This window comes from Notamacropus eugenii, chromosome 1 (assembly GCF_028372415.1).
Source record: "Notamacropus eugenii isolate mMacEug1 chromosome 1, mMacEug1.pri_v2, whole genome shotgun sequence".
Taxonomy (NCBI): Eukaryota; Metazoa; Chordata; class Mammalia; order Diprotodontia; family Macropodidae; genus Notamacropus; species Notamacropus eugenii.
In genome coordinates, this window is record NC_092872.1 from 236,667,822 (window position 1) to 236,688,455 (window position 20,634).

The 20,634-nt window shown below is 46.9% G+C and overlaps 1 protein-coding gene across 4 annotated transcripts; it reads right to left on the minus strand.

Moving 5' to 3' along the window:
* Positions 1-31: 31 nt before the first annotated feature.
* Positions 32-20,617, minus strand: SEC24C (SEC24 homolog C, COPII coat complex component). 4 transcript variants are annotated; one of them, XM_072628138.1, is made up of 24 exons: positions 20,528-20,617; positions 19,267-19,463; positions 16,131-16,269; positions 12,592-12,761; positions 11,708-12,070; positions 11,068-11,204; positions 9,838-9,906; positions 8,317-8,428; positions 7,977-8,104; positions 6,369-6,507; positions 6,043-6,158; positions 5,790-5,914; positions 5,447-5,638; positions 4,642-4,735; positions 4,363-4,479; positions 3,961-4,131; positions 3,666-3,762; positions 3,409-3,554; positions 2,876-3,014; positions 2,459-2,577; positions 2,152-2,331; positions 1,783-1,974; positions 1,470-1,559; positions 32-1,320 (listed from the first exon to the last, which is right to left on the minus strand). In XM_072628138.1, the coding sequence occupies exons 2-24, from the start codon at positions 19,433-19,435 to the stop codon at positions 1,180-1,182; spliced, it is 3,345 nt and encodes a 1,114-aa protein (XP_072484239.1). In that variant the 5' UTR covers positions 19,436-19,463; positions 20,528-20,617; the 3' UTR covers positions 32-1,179. The 4 variants fall into 4 exon arrangements, with proteins under 4 accessions (XP_072484239.1, XP_072484240.1, XP_072484241.1 ...); XM_072628139.1 differs by lacking the exon at positions 20,528-20,617 and adding an exon at positions 20,223-20,344; XM_072628140.1 differs by lacking the exon at positions 20,528-20,617 and adding an exon at positions 19,574-20,171.
* Positions 20,618-20,634: the final 17 nt, after the last annotated feature.

The following is a 20,634-nucleotide window of genomic DNA, read 5'->3' on the forward strand; positions in this document are numbered from 1 at the left end:
AGGAGGCAAGACCAAGAACCAGGCAATCGAATACATCTTAATTTATTTTATTTCTTTACAAATTAAAGATGCATTGAAAAAATAAACCAGTGAGGAGAAGTGAGAGGTCCGGGGCGTCCCCCACCTCCAGCTCAGTGCCTGCCCTTGGACCTGGGTCTGTTCAAAGGTCCAGTTGTCCTAACGGGACGGGACGGGCCGGGCCGGGCCCGGCTCCCGCACCATAGTCCATCGCGCCTCTCCAGCTCTGCCCCAGGGGCCGAGGGGCCGGGCGGGTGGGGCGGGGCAAGGCCAGGCAGCGGGGTCAGGGCCAGGAGGGTTGGCTCTGTGAGGTATTGCAAGTTGATGGCCAGGCTCCCTACAGAACCATCCAGTGTTTGACACCCCCACGGGAAAGGGGCTTGGTGACGCCGCTCCCTACCCCCCAAAGGTCCGCAATTCCATCCACCTCCGCGAAGGTTCCCGGGCTCTCCTAGCAGAGAAGGGATGGGTGCAAAGAACCCCCCGGGTCTCCACCCAGAGTGAACACCAGACATGAGTGGGGGCCGGGAAGAAACATAGGAGACTGACAACTTCCCCCTTCCCACCACCTTTACCCTCCTCCCCCAGTGTCTGCTGCTCCCACGGGCCTAGAAGAGTTGGCTGACCCTGGAAACCCTGGACTGCCACCCACCCCTGCTTCTGCACACCCTACATATCATCCCTAATATAGGAAGTCACGGATATAGAGCTGAACCAGCTAAAACGGAGGCAGCACCTGAATCTTCTGTCCCGGCTGACGGCTGCCCCAACCCCCAGGACCCCCACCATTCACTCCTACTGCCCCCTCTCTTGGCTTAGAGGCTGGCCCAAATGGACACAGAGCATTCCCAGAGTTTGGGTGCCTCTGCACCCCCAACACTGAGTCACACACAGTGAACTGAGAAACTACATTCATTATGACAGGGTTAGCAGGAAAGAGGGGGGATAAAAGGAGTACCTGCCAGTAGCAGGACATAGTTGAGTTGTGAGACACTTGGACCCAGAGAGGGGAGACCCTCCCCATCCCCTCCCCCTCCCTCCTGAGACCGAGGGGATCTCTGCTTACGTGACTTATAATATATGCAACTGTCCAGATTTCCCTGCTGTCCTGGGGACTTGTGGGGAGCTGGCCTGGAGCCCTCTGCCCTGTACCCACTGCCTCTAGCTCAGTAGCTGCCGGATCTCCTTGTGCATGTGACACAGAAAGTCTACATAGGATGCACCCCCACTCAGGCTCTTGTCCTCCACCAGGAAGTGCTTGAATAACATCTCCAACTTGTCCTCTTGCTTCACCACGATGAGCTAAAGCCAGAGAAGAGATTACATGGGAGCATGGTGGAAGCAAACCAACCAAACATCCCTCCTCCACCACTATTCTCCAGGATCATCCTTGGCCCCATTAGACCCAGAGAAGTCAATGACACAAGGGAAACTTGGGAAGAGATTATTACCTTCATATATCGGGATCTCTGTGCACGGAAGCTATCAATGAGGTCACGCACCCTTTTAGACAATGGGTTCTCCAGGACAGGCAGGGCATTCTAGAAAACAGAATTCATGGTTTCCCCTATGGCCAAGTTACTGTATTTCAGCCCAGTCATGAATATAGACCCATGAAGCAAAGGAAAAACAATTCAATCCCATGCCTCTGTAATACTTGGAAAAGACCAGCAGGTCCTGTCCAAGGTACTTTGCCGTTGTGCTCATTACCATCACCTACAACCCTCTTCCCCTCCCAGATTTCCTGGGACCCCAGCCACTCACCAGACCACTGGTAATCTGGCTGAAGGAAGGGACATTGAAGAGGCTCTGGACAACACTTTGCTGCACGCTGGCCCCAACCCAGAGGAAAAGGTTAAGCCCATTCTCCAGTAAGTATACATCTCCCTTGCTGAGGCGCTCCTCTGATGCCCGGACAGCTGGTGGTTCGGCAGTGCTTTCCACTGGAACCTTTGTCTGAGAGTAGAGAGAAAGAGGATCAGACCACTGGGAGCAAGTAAACCCCTAATCAAGACAACCCCAACTTGCTCAGATTCTCCTCCTCTCCCAGGCCAGGCTCTCGCTAGTACCTACCTTCTCCCCCAAGTTCATTTTCTCCCTAGCAGAAGCTCACATACCAACCCTCATCCTCACCAGTGGTAGGAGTCGAGGATAGAAGAAGACATTAGTTTCTGCCACATCCATAGAAGTGACCAGTTGCCGGACATAGGCCCTGTCATCAGTGGTGACCTCAGCCCCAGGCTGCAGGACATCACTCTTCAGCACACAATTCAGGTAAACAGGGAGAAGCTTCATGCACTCTGGGAGGATGAGCTGAAGAAGAAGAGAAGAGGGACACTTAGGGACCCTGGGGGAATATGCCTCTCAAAACCAGCCTAGGCTTCCTCCCTTTTCATCTCCTCTGCAGCCCAATGGAAGCTGAACTCTCATCCACACAAACCTGTCCAGCAGAAGATGGACTGGCACAGTTCTTTCGGTAACAGGCCAGGATCTGGGCACACTGGCTGACAAGAGCATCACGTACTGTCTTCACAGGACTGCTCAGTACCCCCCGGTATGCTAAGAGAGAAAGCATACAAGGCAAATCATTCCAAGTCACCCTGCTATAAAGGACACTAGTAATAACAGCCAGCATTTATACAGTGCCTTAAAATTTGCAAATGTGTTACGAATATTTATCTCACTTTATCCTCACCACAACCTAAGAGGTAGTACTGCTATTCTTCTCTCCATTTTAAAGACAAGTTTAGGTGACGTGCCCATGGTCACACAACTCACTTCATCCAACTTAACTCAACAGACCTCTGATTTCTGTCCCCCAACATTTTCCCTGCCTACTCAGATGCCCATCCCTCACCGAACTTGGCCAGGTAGTTGATGAGCGTGTCAGTCTCACAATTCCTATATAAGTCAGCCAGCTGGGTACAGCAGTTCAGTGACAAGTTGTGAATACGGAGCCTCCGTTGCCCTGCACAGCTTGTGTAGAGCAAAGCACACTGGATGGGCAGAAATGAGTAAGAGTCAGAGGGTCCCTTCCTCAAGCCACCTCCTTCTTTGGTTCCCACCCCAAACAGATAGCAGAATAATTTGGTTGCAGTGGGGGGGTGGGGGCGGGGGCAGGGGGAGAGGGGAGGTATCGTTAGTTTGGACCTGTGATTTTATTGACCTTTGTAGGAAACTACAGGCAAAGAAATTTCCTCTACAATACCTATCAGCAGTAACTGTTGGCCAAGTGACAGTGTGAGAGTTGCCTGAGGCAATATGAAGTTATTTACCCAAGGTTACAGAGCCACAATTACTATGACTGGAACTCTCAGAATGGCCCTTTAACCACTGCTTCTCAGAAGGAGACACATGCTGACATTTCCTTGCTGGATTTCATTTCCTAACCTGGATGAGGGCTCCACTATCTTCACTGAGCCGATCATCATGCTTGAATTCTACAGTAACTGTCTTGTCCCCATCCAGACCTGCCAGCTCCACATCTGTTGTATTGCTCATGTAGAAGGCTCCAAAGAAATCTGTAGCCCGGATACCTGAAGTCACAGAGACAATGCCAGGATCAAGGCTATATAAAAGCAGCTCCCCAAACCTCACCTGAAAACCTCCCTCTCTTATATGTTTCCTCTTCCCATCCCAGGACCAACCCGTGCTTGTCCGGACTCGCATCACAGCATCGAAGCCAACGTCCTTCTGGACATCTCGACGTAGGTCACTGAGGAAGCGCTCCTGGTCACTTTCTACCTGCAATTTCCCAGGCCATGAGTCACATCAATGATTCCCTTCACAGTATGGGCCATCCCTATCCATCCTCCCAATATTTCATGAACTGCTTTTCTCCCTGACCCCCACCACGCCTATAGCACAGGTAGGACAGAAAACTCCCAGCTATGCCAACATCTTTGTTGTTGGCCAGTATATCTGAGCGTCCACAGCCCATACCTGGAAGCAAGTATACTTGTAGATGGAGCCACCAGTATGGTGGGGTACTACCCCAAGGGTGGCCACATCTACATACTGGTTAGGAAAGAGAAATAGGTCCACACAGCAGCCCTGGGTCACACACTCCTTGGCCAGTGACTGATAAAAGCCTGTTTGTGGCTGGAACAGAGTCTGGAAAAGAAGAAAAAGGGACAAAGAGTTATAGTCAACAAGTATTTCATTACTTATAGAACACTGTGTAAGATACAAAAAAATGTAACGTGTCTACAGGGAGCAACTATGAATCTCAGCTTATTTCTTAAAGAGGTTGTATCGAAAGATCAGTAGAAGGTAAGAGAAACGGATCAGCGGAATGCAGAGTTTTTAGGGATTTCTCATCTAAGCCTACTCGCCCCACCCCACCTTCTCCTTATCAGTGTTGAGCAGCTTCCTGTCATCTCGGTTCTTCAGCTTCCCAGGGGCTTCTGCAATGGGCAGAGACGTATGAAACAAAAACAGCTTCCCTGGACACTCAGCAGCCTATAGATGGGACAGGAAGAAGAGCCATGAGCACACCTGCTAGACAGACACTTCCCTCTAGCAACCAACACTGAGGGGCTGGTTGTTTACAACAATCCCCAAAGGAGTTGGAGTCACATCAAACACACTACTCTGAATACCCCATGACAGTTCTATACTTACCTTCAGGGCTTCCATTCCAGCCTGAATCACAGGGGCAAATACTGTCTCTGTCTCCCTTGTATCTGCAAACATTTCTGGAATCTGGTCCAGCAAACTGAAGGAGTAAGAAAAGTCAGTCTAAACAGCTACCTCCATCATCTTTCTACCCATCTGGGGCCAACCACCAAAGCCTCCAACCCCAGACTGTATTCCCAATTACAATTCAATCAGGCACGTTATTATGTGCAAGGCACTGTGTCAAGCACTAGGGATGCAAACATAACATAACACAGCCCTTGCCCTCAGGAAACTTACCATCAGGAACTGTACTCTACTAACTATAAGAACAGAATATAAGTACCAAGGAGAAGTCAAAAAGACAATGAGAAATTTGGAGAAAAAAAAGCTGCCTTTCAGATTGTTAGAAGAGGGTGGGGGAAGAAGGCAGCTGAGGTGGTCCTTACAAGAAAAGAAAGCTATTGAATAGTTTTGAATTGAATTAAAGAGCAGTAGTATCCACACAGACTCTGGGTGGATGTATAGAAATGCATGCTGGGAGCCAGACTGGAAAGCCTTAAAAGGCAGCCTAAGTTTTTACTTTATTTAGGAGGCAATGAGGAGCACAAAAAGTTTTTTAGCAGGACAACTTAATCAGAAGAATATGTTAGAAAGATTACTCAGGTAGCAATGTGAAAGATGGACTAGAGAAATTAGAAACTGAAAACAAGATCCTACCAGGGACCCAATAAACAGCCCTCCTCTTCCCTCCCTCTAGCCCCCCCCACCATAGGCCATGATGACACAAACAACTGGCCCTGGAGCCCACCTGTTGATGACTGTTCGAGACTCGCTGACGTTGACCAGGAAACCATCCAGCAGTGGCACAAACATGTCAGCCACATCTGACACCACCATCATCTGTGGCTGGGCCAAGGAACTCTTCACATTATAGAAGTGCAGCACTTTGTTGTAAGTGACAAAGCCAACACGGATGGCCGACTCCTCTGCACCACCCTCCCTGTAGGATAGGATACTCTTCAGCAGATACTCCTCTCCTACATGCCAGCCACCCCATCCCCCAGAAGCGGATCAGGCCAATGGTCACAATAACAGTCCAGACCTCCCACCACCCTGGGGGGAAGGAGGGAATTAAGCTCACTATCCCTCACCTGGGTAGGAAGTCCAATAGTGACTTGAGCTCCTCACAGAGGAGCCTGACAAGGCCACTCCTAACAGCATTGTAGGAGACATCAATCATGAAGATGAAGGCAGGGGGATGAGGGAACTTGTTGTTCTGAGGTAGAAGGAAGCATGGGGAAAGGAGAGTTATCAACAGACTGCCTGAGGAGCATGAGGATGAAATGGAAAAGAAATATGATGTACCCAGACTGAGCCACCTTTCTACTTCTCTCTTGACCTCACCTTGCAGTAATCCACAGTAGCCAGGAATTCATAGGAGCCCAGGGAAAGCTCAGGACGGTCATAGAAGTCCACACGTTTACCAGTGTGATCCAGGTGTTGGAAATACTGGGGAGGAACTGTCAAAGGGCACCAAGAAAACCACTTAATCAATTTCCATTGAATAAGGAAGAGGTGGCCTATACTGAGTTCTTATATGAGTTCTTCGAACTCATAATCTTATTCCCATATGTTCTCAAATTTTCCCAATACTCTTCAGATGGGGCAATTACTGACTTGGCTGTTGTAGCCCCAGACATACCCCTCCCAGACCCTGTCCACAGACTGACCTTCAGTAACACAGCTGCAAAAGCAGCACTGGAACCGCCTTCCACCTTCAATGAACTGCATGAAGGGGCACATGTAGGCTTTGCAGCGATTGCAGCGCACAGGGCCTGATTCCCCATGGTCCACAACATATGGAGGGGCCTAGAGAAGAGAGGGGAGGAGCTGAGACACAGGGGAACTAGGGTGGGGGTGACAAGAGGGTTGGGCATTGGGCAGGGGAGAGGAAAAACAACAACCTGGAGGGAGGGGAGGGGCAAAGGGCAGAGATGGAAGGAGGAAGGGAAAAGGGGAAGGGAACAATGATCACAGGAAATATGTCCCTCAAAGGATAGGTCCTGTAACCTCCCCATCCATAAAATCAATTCCCTCCTTGGAGAGTTGAACACTAGCTGTGCTGGTCCCATTTAGCTGAGGGCTATGACAGAAACCAAGATGGAAATTCCCAGATTCTTCTGGGAGCTTTTACTTCAGATCCCCCTGAGACTCTCATTCCTCCCCCTTAGCATTTAAGACTCCTTGCCCTCTACCCTCAACTCCCCATAAATAGGGAAGATTCCTGCCCTTCCTCTAAATACTTCTGACTCCTATCCTCCCCTTTAAGTATCTATGACTCCTGCCCTCCACCATTCCTAAGTATCAGTGACTCCTGTTGTTCCCTTGAGTTTGATGAACATGAGCAGGTGAAGATCTTCCAGCCAAGTACTCAACTATCTCCCTAAGACTAGAGCAGACAGATACATCAAGTAAAACAGAGATGGGAAGCAGGGGCCTCTGGGGAAACTCTAAAATCTTTAGCCAAACTTAGCACAACCCTTCCAAAACTAAATGGGTTAGGATGGGAATAGTCATCGACATAAGGCCACACTCAACCACCTCCCCCCACCCGTCCAGGAGGGTTTGTGAGGCCTTTGGGATACACGTGCTATAGATCCTCCCACCAGGGTCTTATTTGGCAGCTGCTTGGTTCTCCTTATCTAAGTATTCTATTTGTTAAGGGATTGTGTAACAAGATAAGAATCCAGACAGAAGAGAAAGATTGCCTTCCCCTGACTCATTCATGTTTGGACGATGACAAGAGAAAAAAATTGAGGTATCAGCTATGTCTAAACTCCCTAGAACTGGATCCTCAAATTCCACCTTCCCTACTCCCACCTCACTTACCCAAACCAAATGTCTTTTGTCAGACTGGCTGGAACTTCCAAATCCCCCTACCCAGTGTCATCTCTATAACTCCTTCTAAACATAGGCCTCAGAATGAAAAGCAATGAGGCCTTCAGTTCTATCCATACAACCAAAATGCCATCTCCCTCTACAATTAGGTGGAATAGTACGCAGAGTGCTGAAGTCAGGAAAGACTCAAGCTCAAATCATGCCCAGGACACTAGCTGTGTGACCCTGGGGAAATCCCTTAACCTCTCTAAGCCATTTCCTTAACTGTAAATGGGCTTAATAATAATTGGATTCTTCTAGCAAATAAGACAGTCTATGTAAAGCACTTTGCAAACCTTAAAGTGCTAAATAAATGATGACTCTTTTTACTATTATTTACTCCCACCTTCCTGATCACCCAGAGGATCCCTCCTGGATCCCTCCCAACCCAGAACACTCACCTCCTCAGGGGGCAGCCTGGCCAGTGGCTTGATGACAGCTGCTAGTGGCACCTGAGCCTGCTTGGCCATGTCAGATGTGCAAGGGATGTTATATGATGTACACCGGATATATCGGGGACTTGCATTTCCTAAAGGAAAGTTAGAGAGCCAGATTTAGACCACCCCTATCCACAGACTACAACCACACCAAAAGTGGCCTTGTTTCTTACCATAAGGGGTATGTCCTGCTGAGACATGACAAAAACCTATTCTCAAGCTGTGGACCATGGTACCTCCATCCAAATTATGAATGCCCCTCAGGGATGGGGACTTCGTAGAAAGGTGTCAGTGCCCTGCTCACCTTGGTCTTTCACTAGAAAGTTGGTGGTAACAAGGGGTGGAACTTGGCCTCGTGCTCCAGTGACAAATGGCTCTGACCCCCGGTTATTCCTGTCATCTTCAATTACCTGGATCTGCAGGAATAAGGAGAATAGGGTAAATGTAAAAAGGAAGAAACTAGACCACAGAAAGCCAAGAAATGGAAGACAGCAGAGTGGTGCAACAGACTGATGATTCACCAAGCAACATACCTATCCACACCCAACCTCTTAAACTAGATCCCCTTTCATTGAGATATCAATGAATGGGTTATAAACCCAATCCCCACCCTAGGTAATCCCCACTCTTAAACCAGCAGCATTTTGATCAGGCAAAACTGGGGGAGGGAGGAGGGGTATATCAGGTGTTGATGGGCTAGGTAATGAAATCATTTAACCCCCACAAATGTTTAATCCCACCCTGACCAACCTCTCTTGATGATTCTAGGGCAATCCAAATAGAAATAGGTTGATCAGATTCCCTGTCCCCAACATGACTTCCCTTTCTTTCCCATAAGTCACATTTGGAGTCAGAAGGAAAACAAATGGTAACAAGGTGAAAATGAATCTACCTGAAATGACCCCACACTCAATGGAAGAGCAGAGGATAAATGGTGAGGTAGGTAGGGGAACAAATGCTGCCTTTGTCTCAAAGGAGCATTAGACATGAGCACAGGAAAGATGCTGCATCGTGCTACTCCAACCCTGATCCTAAGACCCTCCCCCCCATTAATCTTTACAGTGGAATAGAGAACATTATTTTAGTCCAAAGCTTTCTTTTATTCTACAAAGATGCTGAAGGAAAAGGAGAAAAATTTGGTGGGCCAGTGATGACATTCATGACCAGCATAGTCATCTTCAGTCACCCTAGGAAGGGGTAAATGAAGCCAACAGTAAGGGATAAGAAGACATGCTTCTGATTCCCCTATCTCATATTCCACAGTCCTCCATAGCAGAGGAAGAGTTGAAGTCAACAATATCCAAGAGTTCATGAGGAAGAGGTCCAGAACTAGGTACCCCACCCCCTCAACCCAAGCGGGCAGGTTCCTTATAGACAGTTTAGTCCCAAAGCACCAAGGCCCTGTAGACCACTGCCCCTAAAGAGGCTTGACACTCATCCACAATAGGTAAACCAGCATCAAAATGAGGAAAATCTGACCTCTATTTTCACCCAGTCTTACTGGGTATGCTTCAGGGAAGCTGGGAGTGAAGGGGGGCATTAATCACGTGAGATGAGTGGAATGGTGGCTTACTTATATTAACAGTTTTCTAGAAACTTCACCCCCATTCTTCATGTGCTGCTCTCCCCAGACCTCTACTTTCTTTGTAACACAGTAAGCAGAGACATGCATGCTGTTCCTGCCAGTGGGAGGATGGGTGGGTTGAAGGATGAAAGGAAGTGGGGAAGGACTGAACACAGTGAATGAAGTGAAGCTGAAGTCACAGCATGCATGGGTGGCACCACCAACACGGAAAAGACGCGCACTCCCCACCCCCGGACTTACTGGGCTAGGAATGGCATCGGGGTCTATTCTGTGCCTGGTTTTCTGCTGAGGAGGCAGCTCATTGAGTTGCTTTTAGTTTGTGTTTTAATAATAAAGGCAGCAAAAGGACACACAGAGAAACAAAAGAACAAGCAGATGTTACTTCTCTCAGTCCTGAGGGAGTCAGACACATACATCTGGAGCTCTGAAAACATCATGACACCAGGTTCTGTCTGGGTGTGGAACAGCCCGTGTCCCTGGCCTCCCAGCTCAAAGGCTCTGGCGCCTCAGGGTGTGATGCAGGAGGACAAAGAACAGGGTACACATGAATGCCAAGCAGGGAGAGTATAGGGAAGAGCTGGGCAGGCAGAGATGTTCCAGGAAGGAAAAGGGCCGTTCCCACTTGACCAGTCACCAAGCAGGTAGCCAGCCACCAAGGAGATTCAGTGGAATGATCTCAAACCAACTGGTCTTCTATGGCTCCAAAATTACTCCAATTACCTAAGGAAAGTTTTGCTCACTCTATCCTCAGTCAGGCAGGCTGCCATCACAGTAGTAGCTCCTCCCTGGGGACCAACCCCACAGAGAGTAGGAAGAAAACATGATGGAATAGTATAACTTTAAAGTATTAGAGAGTAAGCAACACACCAACTGCTGTAACTAGAATGGTCAGGGGGCAGATTCAAGAGAGAGCAGCTCCCTGGCACCCAGTCTAAGTCTTAGTATTTCTCAAGTCTCCAACCACTTTAGGGATAAAATTCACTCACTTTCTGAAAGGAAGTACTTCTGCTATAGGCCTTTCAATTCATATTCCCGTAATAAATAGGGGAAAAACTTCCCTCAGTATCAATGAAACAGAAATGTTCCAGGGAGGAAGAGTACTTTCTAACCAGATTTCAAGTGTAGGAGAAATTGTCTCAGTTCATGCTCCAAAGATGAAGTAATCAGTTCCCAAGACTTCCAAGGTGTATCTAATAGTGACATATCTCACCAAAGAATACCACAGCTCCACAAACCTTGGAGGTTCACACTATGTGAACCCTATCCCCCTTATTGCAAATAATAACAACCAAAATTTACTCTAAACCCTAAAAAAAAAAGATGGTGAGGGAAAAGAACTGAGCAATGTTTCTTAAGATTTGTTCCAATTCTCTCCAGCTTAGCATGCACAATACACACACAGGTACACACATAGACACTATTCATGGCACACGTGCACAAACAGCCATGGTCACAAGACAGTGTACCTACAGGACTAGGGATGGAGTCAGGATCCAAGCGCTTCGGGGGAGGTGGCTGAGGAGGCCCCGGTTGACTGGCAAAGTTGGGTGCTCCGGAGTAGGTCCCCCCATAGTTGGGTTGAGGGCCTCGAGGTGGTCCAAAGGAGCCTGTGAGGGAAAGGTATGAGGATTATAACCCCATAACTTCCTCCCTATCCTCTCCCACAAGGCCTAAAGCATTGCACAAACAAAAGAGATAAATACTAAGGTACAGTGATACAGCTCACTCACCACCAACTTGGAAAAATCAAGTGTAAAGAATACTAACTAATCTTGGAGTCCTAAGTCCTGGATCAGATGCTTAATAGCTGTGCAACCCTGGGCAAGTGCCTTAACTTTCCTAAGCCTGTTTCCCTATGTTAAATGGAGTCAATACTTGCACTGCCTATTCTATCTCCAAAGGTTATGGAAAGAAAATACTCTGTAAATCTCCAAGTGTTCTGTCAACACAATTATCAAAATTATAATAAACTCCTGGGAAGGAGAGCTGCTGACAGTCTACCTTCTATCCCATATAGAAAATGACTAGTCAAACAAATAGTACTTAAATTCATAGCACACGGATGGCCAGAGCCCCCAGCTCTGACAAAGCCAGTGTGGGGGAGACTCACCATTTTGTTGTAGCTGATAGCCTGGCTGGGAGGAGTGCATAGGAGGTGGTGGTCCTGGGGGGCCAGGCACTGGGGGCTGAGCTTGTGGGGGAGGGGAGGATGCATGGTTGGACTGGCTCACTGGGGGCACCCCAAAGCTCTGTCCAGACATGGATGGTCCAGTAATTGAAGGAGGTCTGGGGCCCCCTGCTGCTGAGGGTGGGAAACTAGAAGCCTGCATAGGGGTAGAGCGTTGCGGGGTTTGGGCACCAGGGTGAGCCTGGGTCAGGCTAGTGGGTGGAGCCAGGTTCTGAGGGTAAGAGCCATATAGATTGGAGCCTTGAAAACTTCCTGAAGCTGAAGCCATTGATGTAGGTGGAGGCCCTGAAAAACAAAAGAGGGTAAGTTACTACCCTAATTCCTGCTTATTTAACAAGCTGCTTTTCTAGCCACACAGCACAGATGACTATAATTATCCTATTTTTTTTGATATCAAGAGGCAAAGGAAAGTAGAGTTAAGGAACCCATCACAGAACCTTCTAGCTTATATCAACCATAGCTACCAAAGACCTGGAAAACAAAACTCTCAATGGCAAAGTGCTTGGCAGTGTCCAGTGGTTCCATATAAAAAGCTAGTACAGTTTAATTAATGGAAATGTCATTAAAGGTGCATGACACCTGCTTTGCCATTGCACCCTAAAGATGCTGTGCCTTCTCATCTGACTGTAAAACTGAAACTTACTTGTGCTTTATCATCCATTAGAGGAGCTCCTACTTTTCTATTTATAGGATCAAGGTTTACACTTTGGACACAGTAAGAGCTTAATAAATGTTCTTTCCTCCATCCCTTGGGGGACAGGGAGAAAAAAGAAGGAAATACAGTCTTTGCACCCCCAGGCACTCACCATAGCCTAACCCTGAAGGAGGAGGGGCAGCTGGGCCACTGATCTGCATTCCTGCCATCTGAGTGGTAACCTGTGCACCGGTTGGGGGAGGGCCATAGGGTTGAAATGCAGCTGGCTGGCTCACCAGAGAGGCCACTGGGGCTGGCACAAATGGCTGAGACACAGGGGGCCTGAGGAGAGATAAGAAAAGAGGTAATAATGACATCTAGGTTCCCTGGCCCCAAACTACCTTATCCCTTTTTCCCCTAGCCTAGGCTCTGCTAAGACTTCATTTTCCCTTTCATATCTACACACAAATGGTACAACTTCTTGATTATCCAAATTGTGAACTTTTTCAATATAGCAAGGATCTGTGATTTCACTGGTGTGGTAGATATTTCACTGTAATCCCTCTAATTTAGCAGATGGTCATTAAGAGATCCTATGACCTTTCCACCCATCTCCCAAAAGACATCACACAGCTGCCAACCTGGTGGTAAAGCTCCAAATTGAATTAGACTGGTCCTTAGACAACAGTATCTGTAAATAGTATCACTGAGATCACATTCCAAGCTTTTTCACCTGGGAGAGACCCACCAGAGACTGTACTCTAATGTCAAAGCCTTCAAGAATTCAAAATTATCTCCTCACTTCAATGAGGTATTGGGTTAAATATTCATAAGACAATACTGTGAAACATTTTTTTGGTGGCATTTATGGCAAATGTAGTTCTGAACTTCAGGGTGCATGATCATGACATCACTACCTTCTCTGCCTAAGCCCATCACCAATGTTACTGCCATAGTATGGTAGTCAACAGTCCAAGGGCTAGGAGTGAAGGAGCACTGAATTATACTAACAGTATACTGGTCAAATGAATGCAATTTGAGATTTCTTCTCAAAATACAGGTGTGAGCCATAAGGTAAACAAATTCAGGGAGCAATTCATTTTAGGCTGATATGTTGCATGAGTATAAGAGGTGATCCTTTCAAATGTCAGTTGACTGTGGAGGAGGGTAAAAAACTTTTCAACTCCTCCTAAACTGGTTCTTCATCAATTACTTCGTTCCATACATCGTTCCATACATTACTTTAAAATATTTTGCCTTTTTCTAACTTCAGACATAGAGGCAGCTAGGTTGCTCAGGGGATAGAGCATTGGGCCTGGAGTAAGATCTGAGTTTAAATCTGGTCTCAGACACTTACTAGCTATGTAACCCTGGGCAAGTCATTTATCAATCTCTCTCTACTTGCCTTACTTAATCCACTGGAGAAGGAAATAGCAAATCAATCCAGTATCTTTGTCAAGAACACCTCAAGGACAGCATTGACATAAGAGGGTCACAAAGCCTTGGACACAACTCAACAACAACAAAAAAAATCAGCCATGCACATTTGTTTCAGAGCCACTATTCAACTACTAATACAAAACCACATTTCAAATTATACGTTGAGAACACTCATTGCTAAAAGAGTTGTAAAAACCATGTACACACATTGCTGCTAGAACTGAAAATGAGAATCTTTTTATATATAACTTAACAAGAATCATGAAATTTAACCAAACAATGCCTTACTTAGGAATATACTCCAAGAACATTCTTATAAAACTTAAGATATACATTAGACATGGATGGAAATTTATTTAGAAATGAATTTTCATAAATAGAGATATACTCCAAGAACATTCTTATAAAACTTAAGATATACATTAGACATGGATGGAAATTTATTTAGAAATGAATTTTCATAAATAGAGATATATACTCTGCATCTGGTGAATGGCTGAATGAATGATAACATATCAGTAATGAAGTGGACTACCAGTGTACTACAATGGCACATCAAGGACCTGTGATTTCAGTGGTGAACCAGTACAAATTTTAAACCTTCTAAAATGTAGAAAACAGGTCTTAGAGAGATGCCTTAGGTTCAGACAGGCTGTGACCAGGCCATGGCCACATAGCAAGTAAGAGTCGAAAGGAAGTTCTGAACTGAGGGGTCATGTTGTCATTAGATATGATAAATATAAGACTAAACGTATTTGGAAAGTTTCTATGAAGTAGCATCAAGTAGAAAAAGCAGAAACAGTGAGAAAAAATTCTATACAGAAAGATGAATCGCAAGAGATCACAGGTTGAAAGGACTTTTAAGGCTCTTCAACTCCTTGTTTCACAAAGTAGAAAGTAGAGGTCACTAGAGACTAGTTTACTTGTCCAAGTTCTGTTAAGTACTAAGGGGCAGAGTGGTATTCCTGCTGCCTTAAAATGAGAATAACAAACAGAAGAATTATTTGTTAAGTGATCATGGACATACTGTATGTTTTAAATTTGAACTGTCAACAGTTCTGTTATGTTTAATTGATCTTGTTGTTTGAAAGTTAGATCAAAGTAATTTAAAGGAGCCTGGCTAAAATGCTACCCTTGGAGTACATATGAGAAGACTATGATATAACAAGGTCCTTCTGGGTGTTTTTGTGAGGAAAAAAACTCCCTTGGACAGAAGCCCAGACAGACTTGTCATCCCAAACGCTATGCTAAAGTAGACTGTATTACCATGAAGACTTTACCTTCTCACCTCTTTCTTTAATTTGTAACCCACAATTAACGATATTCATATATAATGTTTTACTTTTAGAATTTTGTTATGTATTATTTTATTCCTATTAGCTTTATCTTCCCTACTACACTGTGGACAAGACTATATATACTTTGTAATCTCTGGAACCTACCTCATTAAGCACAGAGTTGGTACCCAATAGATACCTGTTTCATCAACCACCCTTGCATTAGCATGGATGATTAAGAGCTCATTCAATTCTTATCAAACATATTTATCTCATGGCCCCAAGAAGATAAAGGTCACTTGCCACATGTTCAGCTAACAAAGGTCAGTAAGTTTCCCAGACTGTTTCCCCTCACTTTCTTTCACCCCAATGTATAAATTTAAATTCTGGGGCCTTCATTAACTAAAAAACAAAACAGTGCACTAGTGGAAAAGGCTCCCGTAGGTCCCGGGCACTGCCCTGCCAAATGGTTCAGATGATTTCTCATCTGGGCCTTCCTGCTACACCCCTCACAAGTTACATTCCAGTCCTCATTGCCTCTGCCTCTGGGAAATGGAGGGGCTGCTTTGGGACAAGGCTGGCCCAAGTCCAGCCATCCCTACACAGAGCCTAGTGACTAGGGGATTTCAAGGCCCTTTCCTATTCTTTCCTAAGGGCAGACTCAGTAAGGACAGTAATGTTAACCGCTGAATGGTGTCTAGATAAGAAAAAAAAAATCCAGTGGCAGAGAGCCTAGAGCTCAAAGGAGAGAATGTGAAACAGAATCCTAGCTAAGAAGCCAGTATACCAGCAATAGCAGAAGACTGAGGAAAGGAAATGAGACAAATAAAATCATGTGGAGAAGGGAAATAGGTCAAGAAAGGGGAGGAAAGGAGAGAGTTGAAAAGGGAATAGACAGAGACACACTCGCACCACTGTCTACTTCTCACATAGCCTGAATATGATCTGCCGACCTATTCATCTGAGATTAACCAAGGGTGACACAAACACTTACCTCTGCATCTGAACAGTGGAGCTTGGCCCATTCTGCACATCTCCTTGGCCAAACTGGCCATATGCAGACTGGCCACTAGGAACTCGGGCTGTAGTAGAGGCTGGGGGTGTTCCCGAGGAAGGTGGTGCTCTTGGCATACCTGAGAGGAATGGACAGAAACTCAGTGAATTATCAAAAGGTCTCCTTTCTTCTATCCTGGACCAGAGACTTAAATAAGGATCAGCAAGCTCAGGCACCTACTGGCCACTCCTGCCGCCTCACAGTGAAGATGACACTGCTGACTGTCAACTCCAGCCATGGAAGCCATTCTTGTCCTGGAACCCTGAACAGCAAGCTACCCCCTTACCCTATCAGTGTCACTGGCTGAGCCCTCTCTCAGTCACAAAACCCTTCTGCGATCTTCATATTGAATCTGTTGCCAATTCCTATGGATTCTACCTTCCCTTATACCTTCAACAGTTGCCCTCATCATCTCAAGTCCAGGCAACAGCCTTCCCTGCTCCACCTACCTTCCTCAAGTCTCTTCTCCACTCCACCACCATTCATTTTCCTACAGCCTAGATCTCTGATCATGTCATCCTACCATCCCCCAACTCAATAAACTTCAGTGCCTCCCTATTACCTCCAGGATCAAATGGAAAATCTTCTGTTGGCTTTCAATGCTCTTCCCAATCTGGCTCCTTCCAACCTTCCCAGTTTTCTCATACTTTACTCCATGTACGCTATGATCTAACATCGGCCCCTTTACTGTTCCTTGTATGTGATACGCCATGTCTCAACTATGAGCCTTTTCATTTGCTGTCCCCCACATGCCAGAATTCTATCCTTCCTCATCTCTGCCTCCTGGCTTTCTTCAAGTGTTCTTTAAATACCATCTTTTGCAAGAGGCCTTTTTCAACCCTCTCCCCTGACCTACAGGCCAGTGTTTTCCTGAGATCACTTCCAGTTTGCTCTGTGTATATCTTGTATGTACACAGTTGTTTGCAGGTTGCTTTCACCATCAGAATGTGAGCTTCATAAGGACAGTGCCTGTTTATGCTTCTCTCTCTCCCCAGAGTTTAGCACAATTTCTGGCACATAGTAAACACTTAACAAATGCTCAATGACTTGACCTGACTCCTATACTCTCCCAATTTTTTTACAGTTTTGCCCTTTCACAGATCAGATGTTAACAATTCCTAGGAAAAAGCATCCAAACTAAGGAATAGCAACTTGATAAATTATAAAGGGCATGGCACACACCTTGGCAATGAAGGTGTGTGAAGGAGAGGGTGAGGGTAGGGAAGCCACCACTGTGTCACCTACTCTTCACCTTCTCACTCTGGGTCTCTGGCACATCTCAGCCAGGCCTCCCCCAATGGCTTCTCCTTTGTACCCTATCCCTAGTCTCCTCTCACAAGGTATGCCATTCCTGACCCCACTGGCCATAGGGTACAATGGAAAGAAGGCTTGTTTTGGAGCCAGAAGAGTCAGACTGGAACTTCAGCTCTAACACATACTGTGTGACTGCACAAACTGCTTAAATTCTCCAGGCCTCAGTTTCCAACTCTATCAAATGAAGAATTTGGACTAGATGAACCCTTAGACCCTTCCAGATCTAAATCTATGATCCTATGAATCCATTTCTATCTCTAAGAAAAGAAATAACCTTCCCTCTACACCCTTAAGAAGTTCTAAGAGCAGCTCCACCAGTCACTCCCCCTTTCCCCATAAAGAAACTCCATATTCATTTCTTCTACCACTTCTGTTCTGCCTTCACAGTTAGCATCACAGAATTTAAGGGATGGTTAGGGCCTTGGAGATCATCTAATCTAATCTGCTCAAATAATAAAGAAACAATACTCAGTGAAATTAAAATGACTTGCCTAAGGTCATATATAGATTATTTGTAACCATCAGAGCTAGAGGTGAAACTCAAGTCTCCTTAATCCAGATCAGAATATTATTCCACAAAACTAGCCCAGTTTCTTTTGTTCTGCTCTCAGTGGAGGTAGAGACACCAGAAGAGACAAGATAAACCAGAAGCATCATGACATATTTAAAAGAACCTAGAAGTCAAGACCTGAGGGCTGGTTCCAGTGGTTCTATTTACTAGCGTTGAGACCAAATCATTTTAAACACTGTAAGCCTCATTTTTCTCATCTGGAAAACAGGGACACTTATTTTACCTACTTCACAGGGTTATCAGGAAAGCACTGGTGATATATTAGGAATTAGAAGCCTCAGGTGGACTCTGTCATGACCAAAGTCCCAAACCAGAACAGAGCAGGGACATATTACAAATCTGAGAACTTGTTTTTCACCTCAAGTCAGTCTCTACATTGCCAACTTTGAATTCCAATACTTTGTTCTCATTTTTCACATTTCTTCCACCAGTCCTCAGTGGTCTCACCTCATTGCCATTAAAAAAACTGAGTTTGGCACACACCAAAGATGTATTCTTTTCTCTAAAATGTTCCTCTGAGTTACTTGAAATAAGATACAGAATCCCATTTGCTCACACAATCAGTGCTACACTTCCTGAAGGAGAATTCTAATAAAACATGAACCCTATACTGAATGTCAGAGTGATTTTTCAAAGTCCTCCAAACACACATGGTACCCAAAAGACCAAGGTGCCTGAAATAAGGCTGTGACAGAAGCAAATGATCTCAGCAGCAATTTATAAATGGTCCACAAACTCAGATGTGTAAACTCTATCCTTTTTATCAAACATCCAGTTCCTCCAGTCCTTATACCTAGTCAATCCTGAAGAACCTAACCCAATCACCAGGAACAGTTCAGGAATTCTCAAGGTAGACCAAAATAGGACACAGAACAACAAGGCTCCTACCACCCAGTCTTGTAAAGCAACTGGGTATCTAGGTAGCCATGCCCCTTCCCCGGCTAGTTCTTGCCAGTGTGCCCAGACTGGAGGGAAGTCCAAGGAAATTAGAATACTACCTCATAGCGATACCTGTAAGCAGTGAATTATCAATACATACAACATGGAAGCTACACACCCATTAAATGTCACAAAGGTGAACAAGAACCAGAAATAGGAAAGAGGAGATGCTAAGTGGCACACATAAAGAAAGCTCCTCAATACGATGCTGCCCCCACCACCTCATAACTTACAAGTAACTCAAACACATACCTGGGGGAGGCAGTTGATGATAGCCTGGCATTGGACCATTGTAAGCTCCATAAGGACTAGGGGGGACCATAGGTCCTGGCTGCCCACCGTAGCTGGACTGATATCCAGCGTAGCCAGGCTGAGGCTGTCCATACGGCACCCCAGGGGGAGCTGGCTGATTGATATTCATCCTGAGTGCATCCCCAACCTGGAATCACCTGCAGAGCAGGAAAAAAGGGGGAAAGGGGATAGGCAAGATTCAGAAACTAGTTTTCCAAAGTTGCATCATATGGAAGTGACACTGGGCCCAAAGCAGGGCTGAGACTACCTAGATGTCTGCTCTGGAACAAAGTCCTCTGTGAGTCTCTGCTCTGAGTCAGGATACGGTTGGAGCCCCTACCCTGTCTCTCACTGTGCGAACAGTTCGCAGTAACCCCAATTTCCAAGTTGTCTGGTACTTCTCCAGCCTGGCTCACGCTGACACAATCAGTTCAGAAAGACTACTTACATCCACAATACAATTCAAGTAGATTCCTCTTCACCCCCCCCCAACCCAACCAGACTCATGATGCTTGAGAGATGATCACTTTGTCTCTGCGTTGCCAGTGCCCAGCGCAGAGCAAGGCTAAATAACGTCCAACGAACAACCCCACAGCATCTGCCCTGATGGTTTAGCAGCAGCAAGCCTAATCGCCGCCCCGCCTCCAACCCTCCTGCTCCGGGCAAGGGTCAGCAGGAGCGCTCCGGCCACCCCTGCGGCACGGGCTGTCAGCAGGAGAAAAGGGGAGGTCGGAGGCGGAGAGAGACGAGCCACACGCCAGGGGGGAGCCGGGTCCCACTCCCGAGGGGGCGGGGCGGCTTCCCCTGGACTCGGAAGGCAGAGAAAGAACCCGGAGGACCCAAGCGGCCTGACGGTGGGTCCGCAGCCGACTGCCGGGGCTAAAGGGTGGGAGGGTGGGCAGGCTGGATCGGATCACCTCTTCCGGTCAAAGAGAACTCCGGGCTGGGTGACCCCCACGCTGCAGACTCGGGGGACCAAAGGAGGCCGGCCCAGGTGGGGCACTCGGCCCGGGCTGAGGCAAAGGGAGTGAAGGCCGGTGGTGATGGGGTCCCGGCCCAGTACACTCCCGCCCGGCCGCAGCCCCGCCCCCGGGCTCCTCCCTTCCTCTGCGCACAGGGCTCGCTCGGGAAGGGCCCCCAGGACGTGGAGTCTGACTCGTCACTCCCCAGCCTCCTCTCGGCCCCCCTGTCCTCGACCTCTCCCCCGTCTCGAGGGCCTCACCCGGCTCCGGCTCCAGCGCCTGTCCCGGCTGCGCTCCCGGCGTCGCGACTCTCAGGCCCCACTTCCGGTTCCGAGCCGGCCGTCCTGTCGCCGCCGGAAGTGCCTCC

What these genes read in the sequence shown, in the direction of transcription:
- SEC24C (XM_072628138.1), bottom strand. Translation starts at nt 19,435, where the DNA reads ATGAATATCAATCAGCCAGCTCCCCCTGGGGTGCCGTATGGACAGCCT. An exon ending in CTATTGGACTTCCTACCCAG is followed by an intron (nt 5,639 to 5,789) that starts GTGAGGGATAGT and finishes CCTATCCTACAG; the next exon opens with GGAGGGTGGTGCAGAGGAGT. An exon ending in TCTCGAACAGTCATCAACAG is followed by an intron (nt 4,736 to 5,446) that starts GTGGGCTCCAGG and finishes TTACTCCTTCAG; the next exon opens with TTTGCTGGACCAGATTCCAG.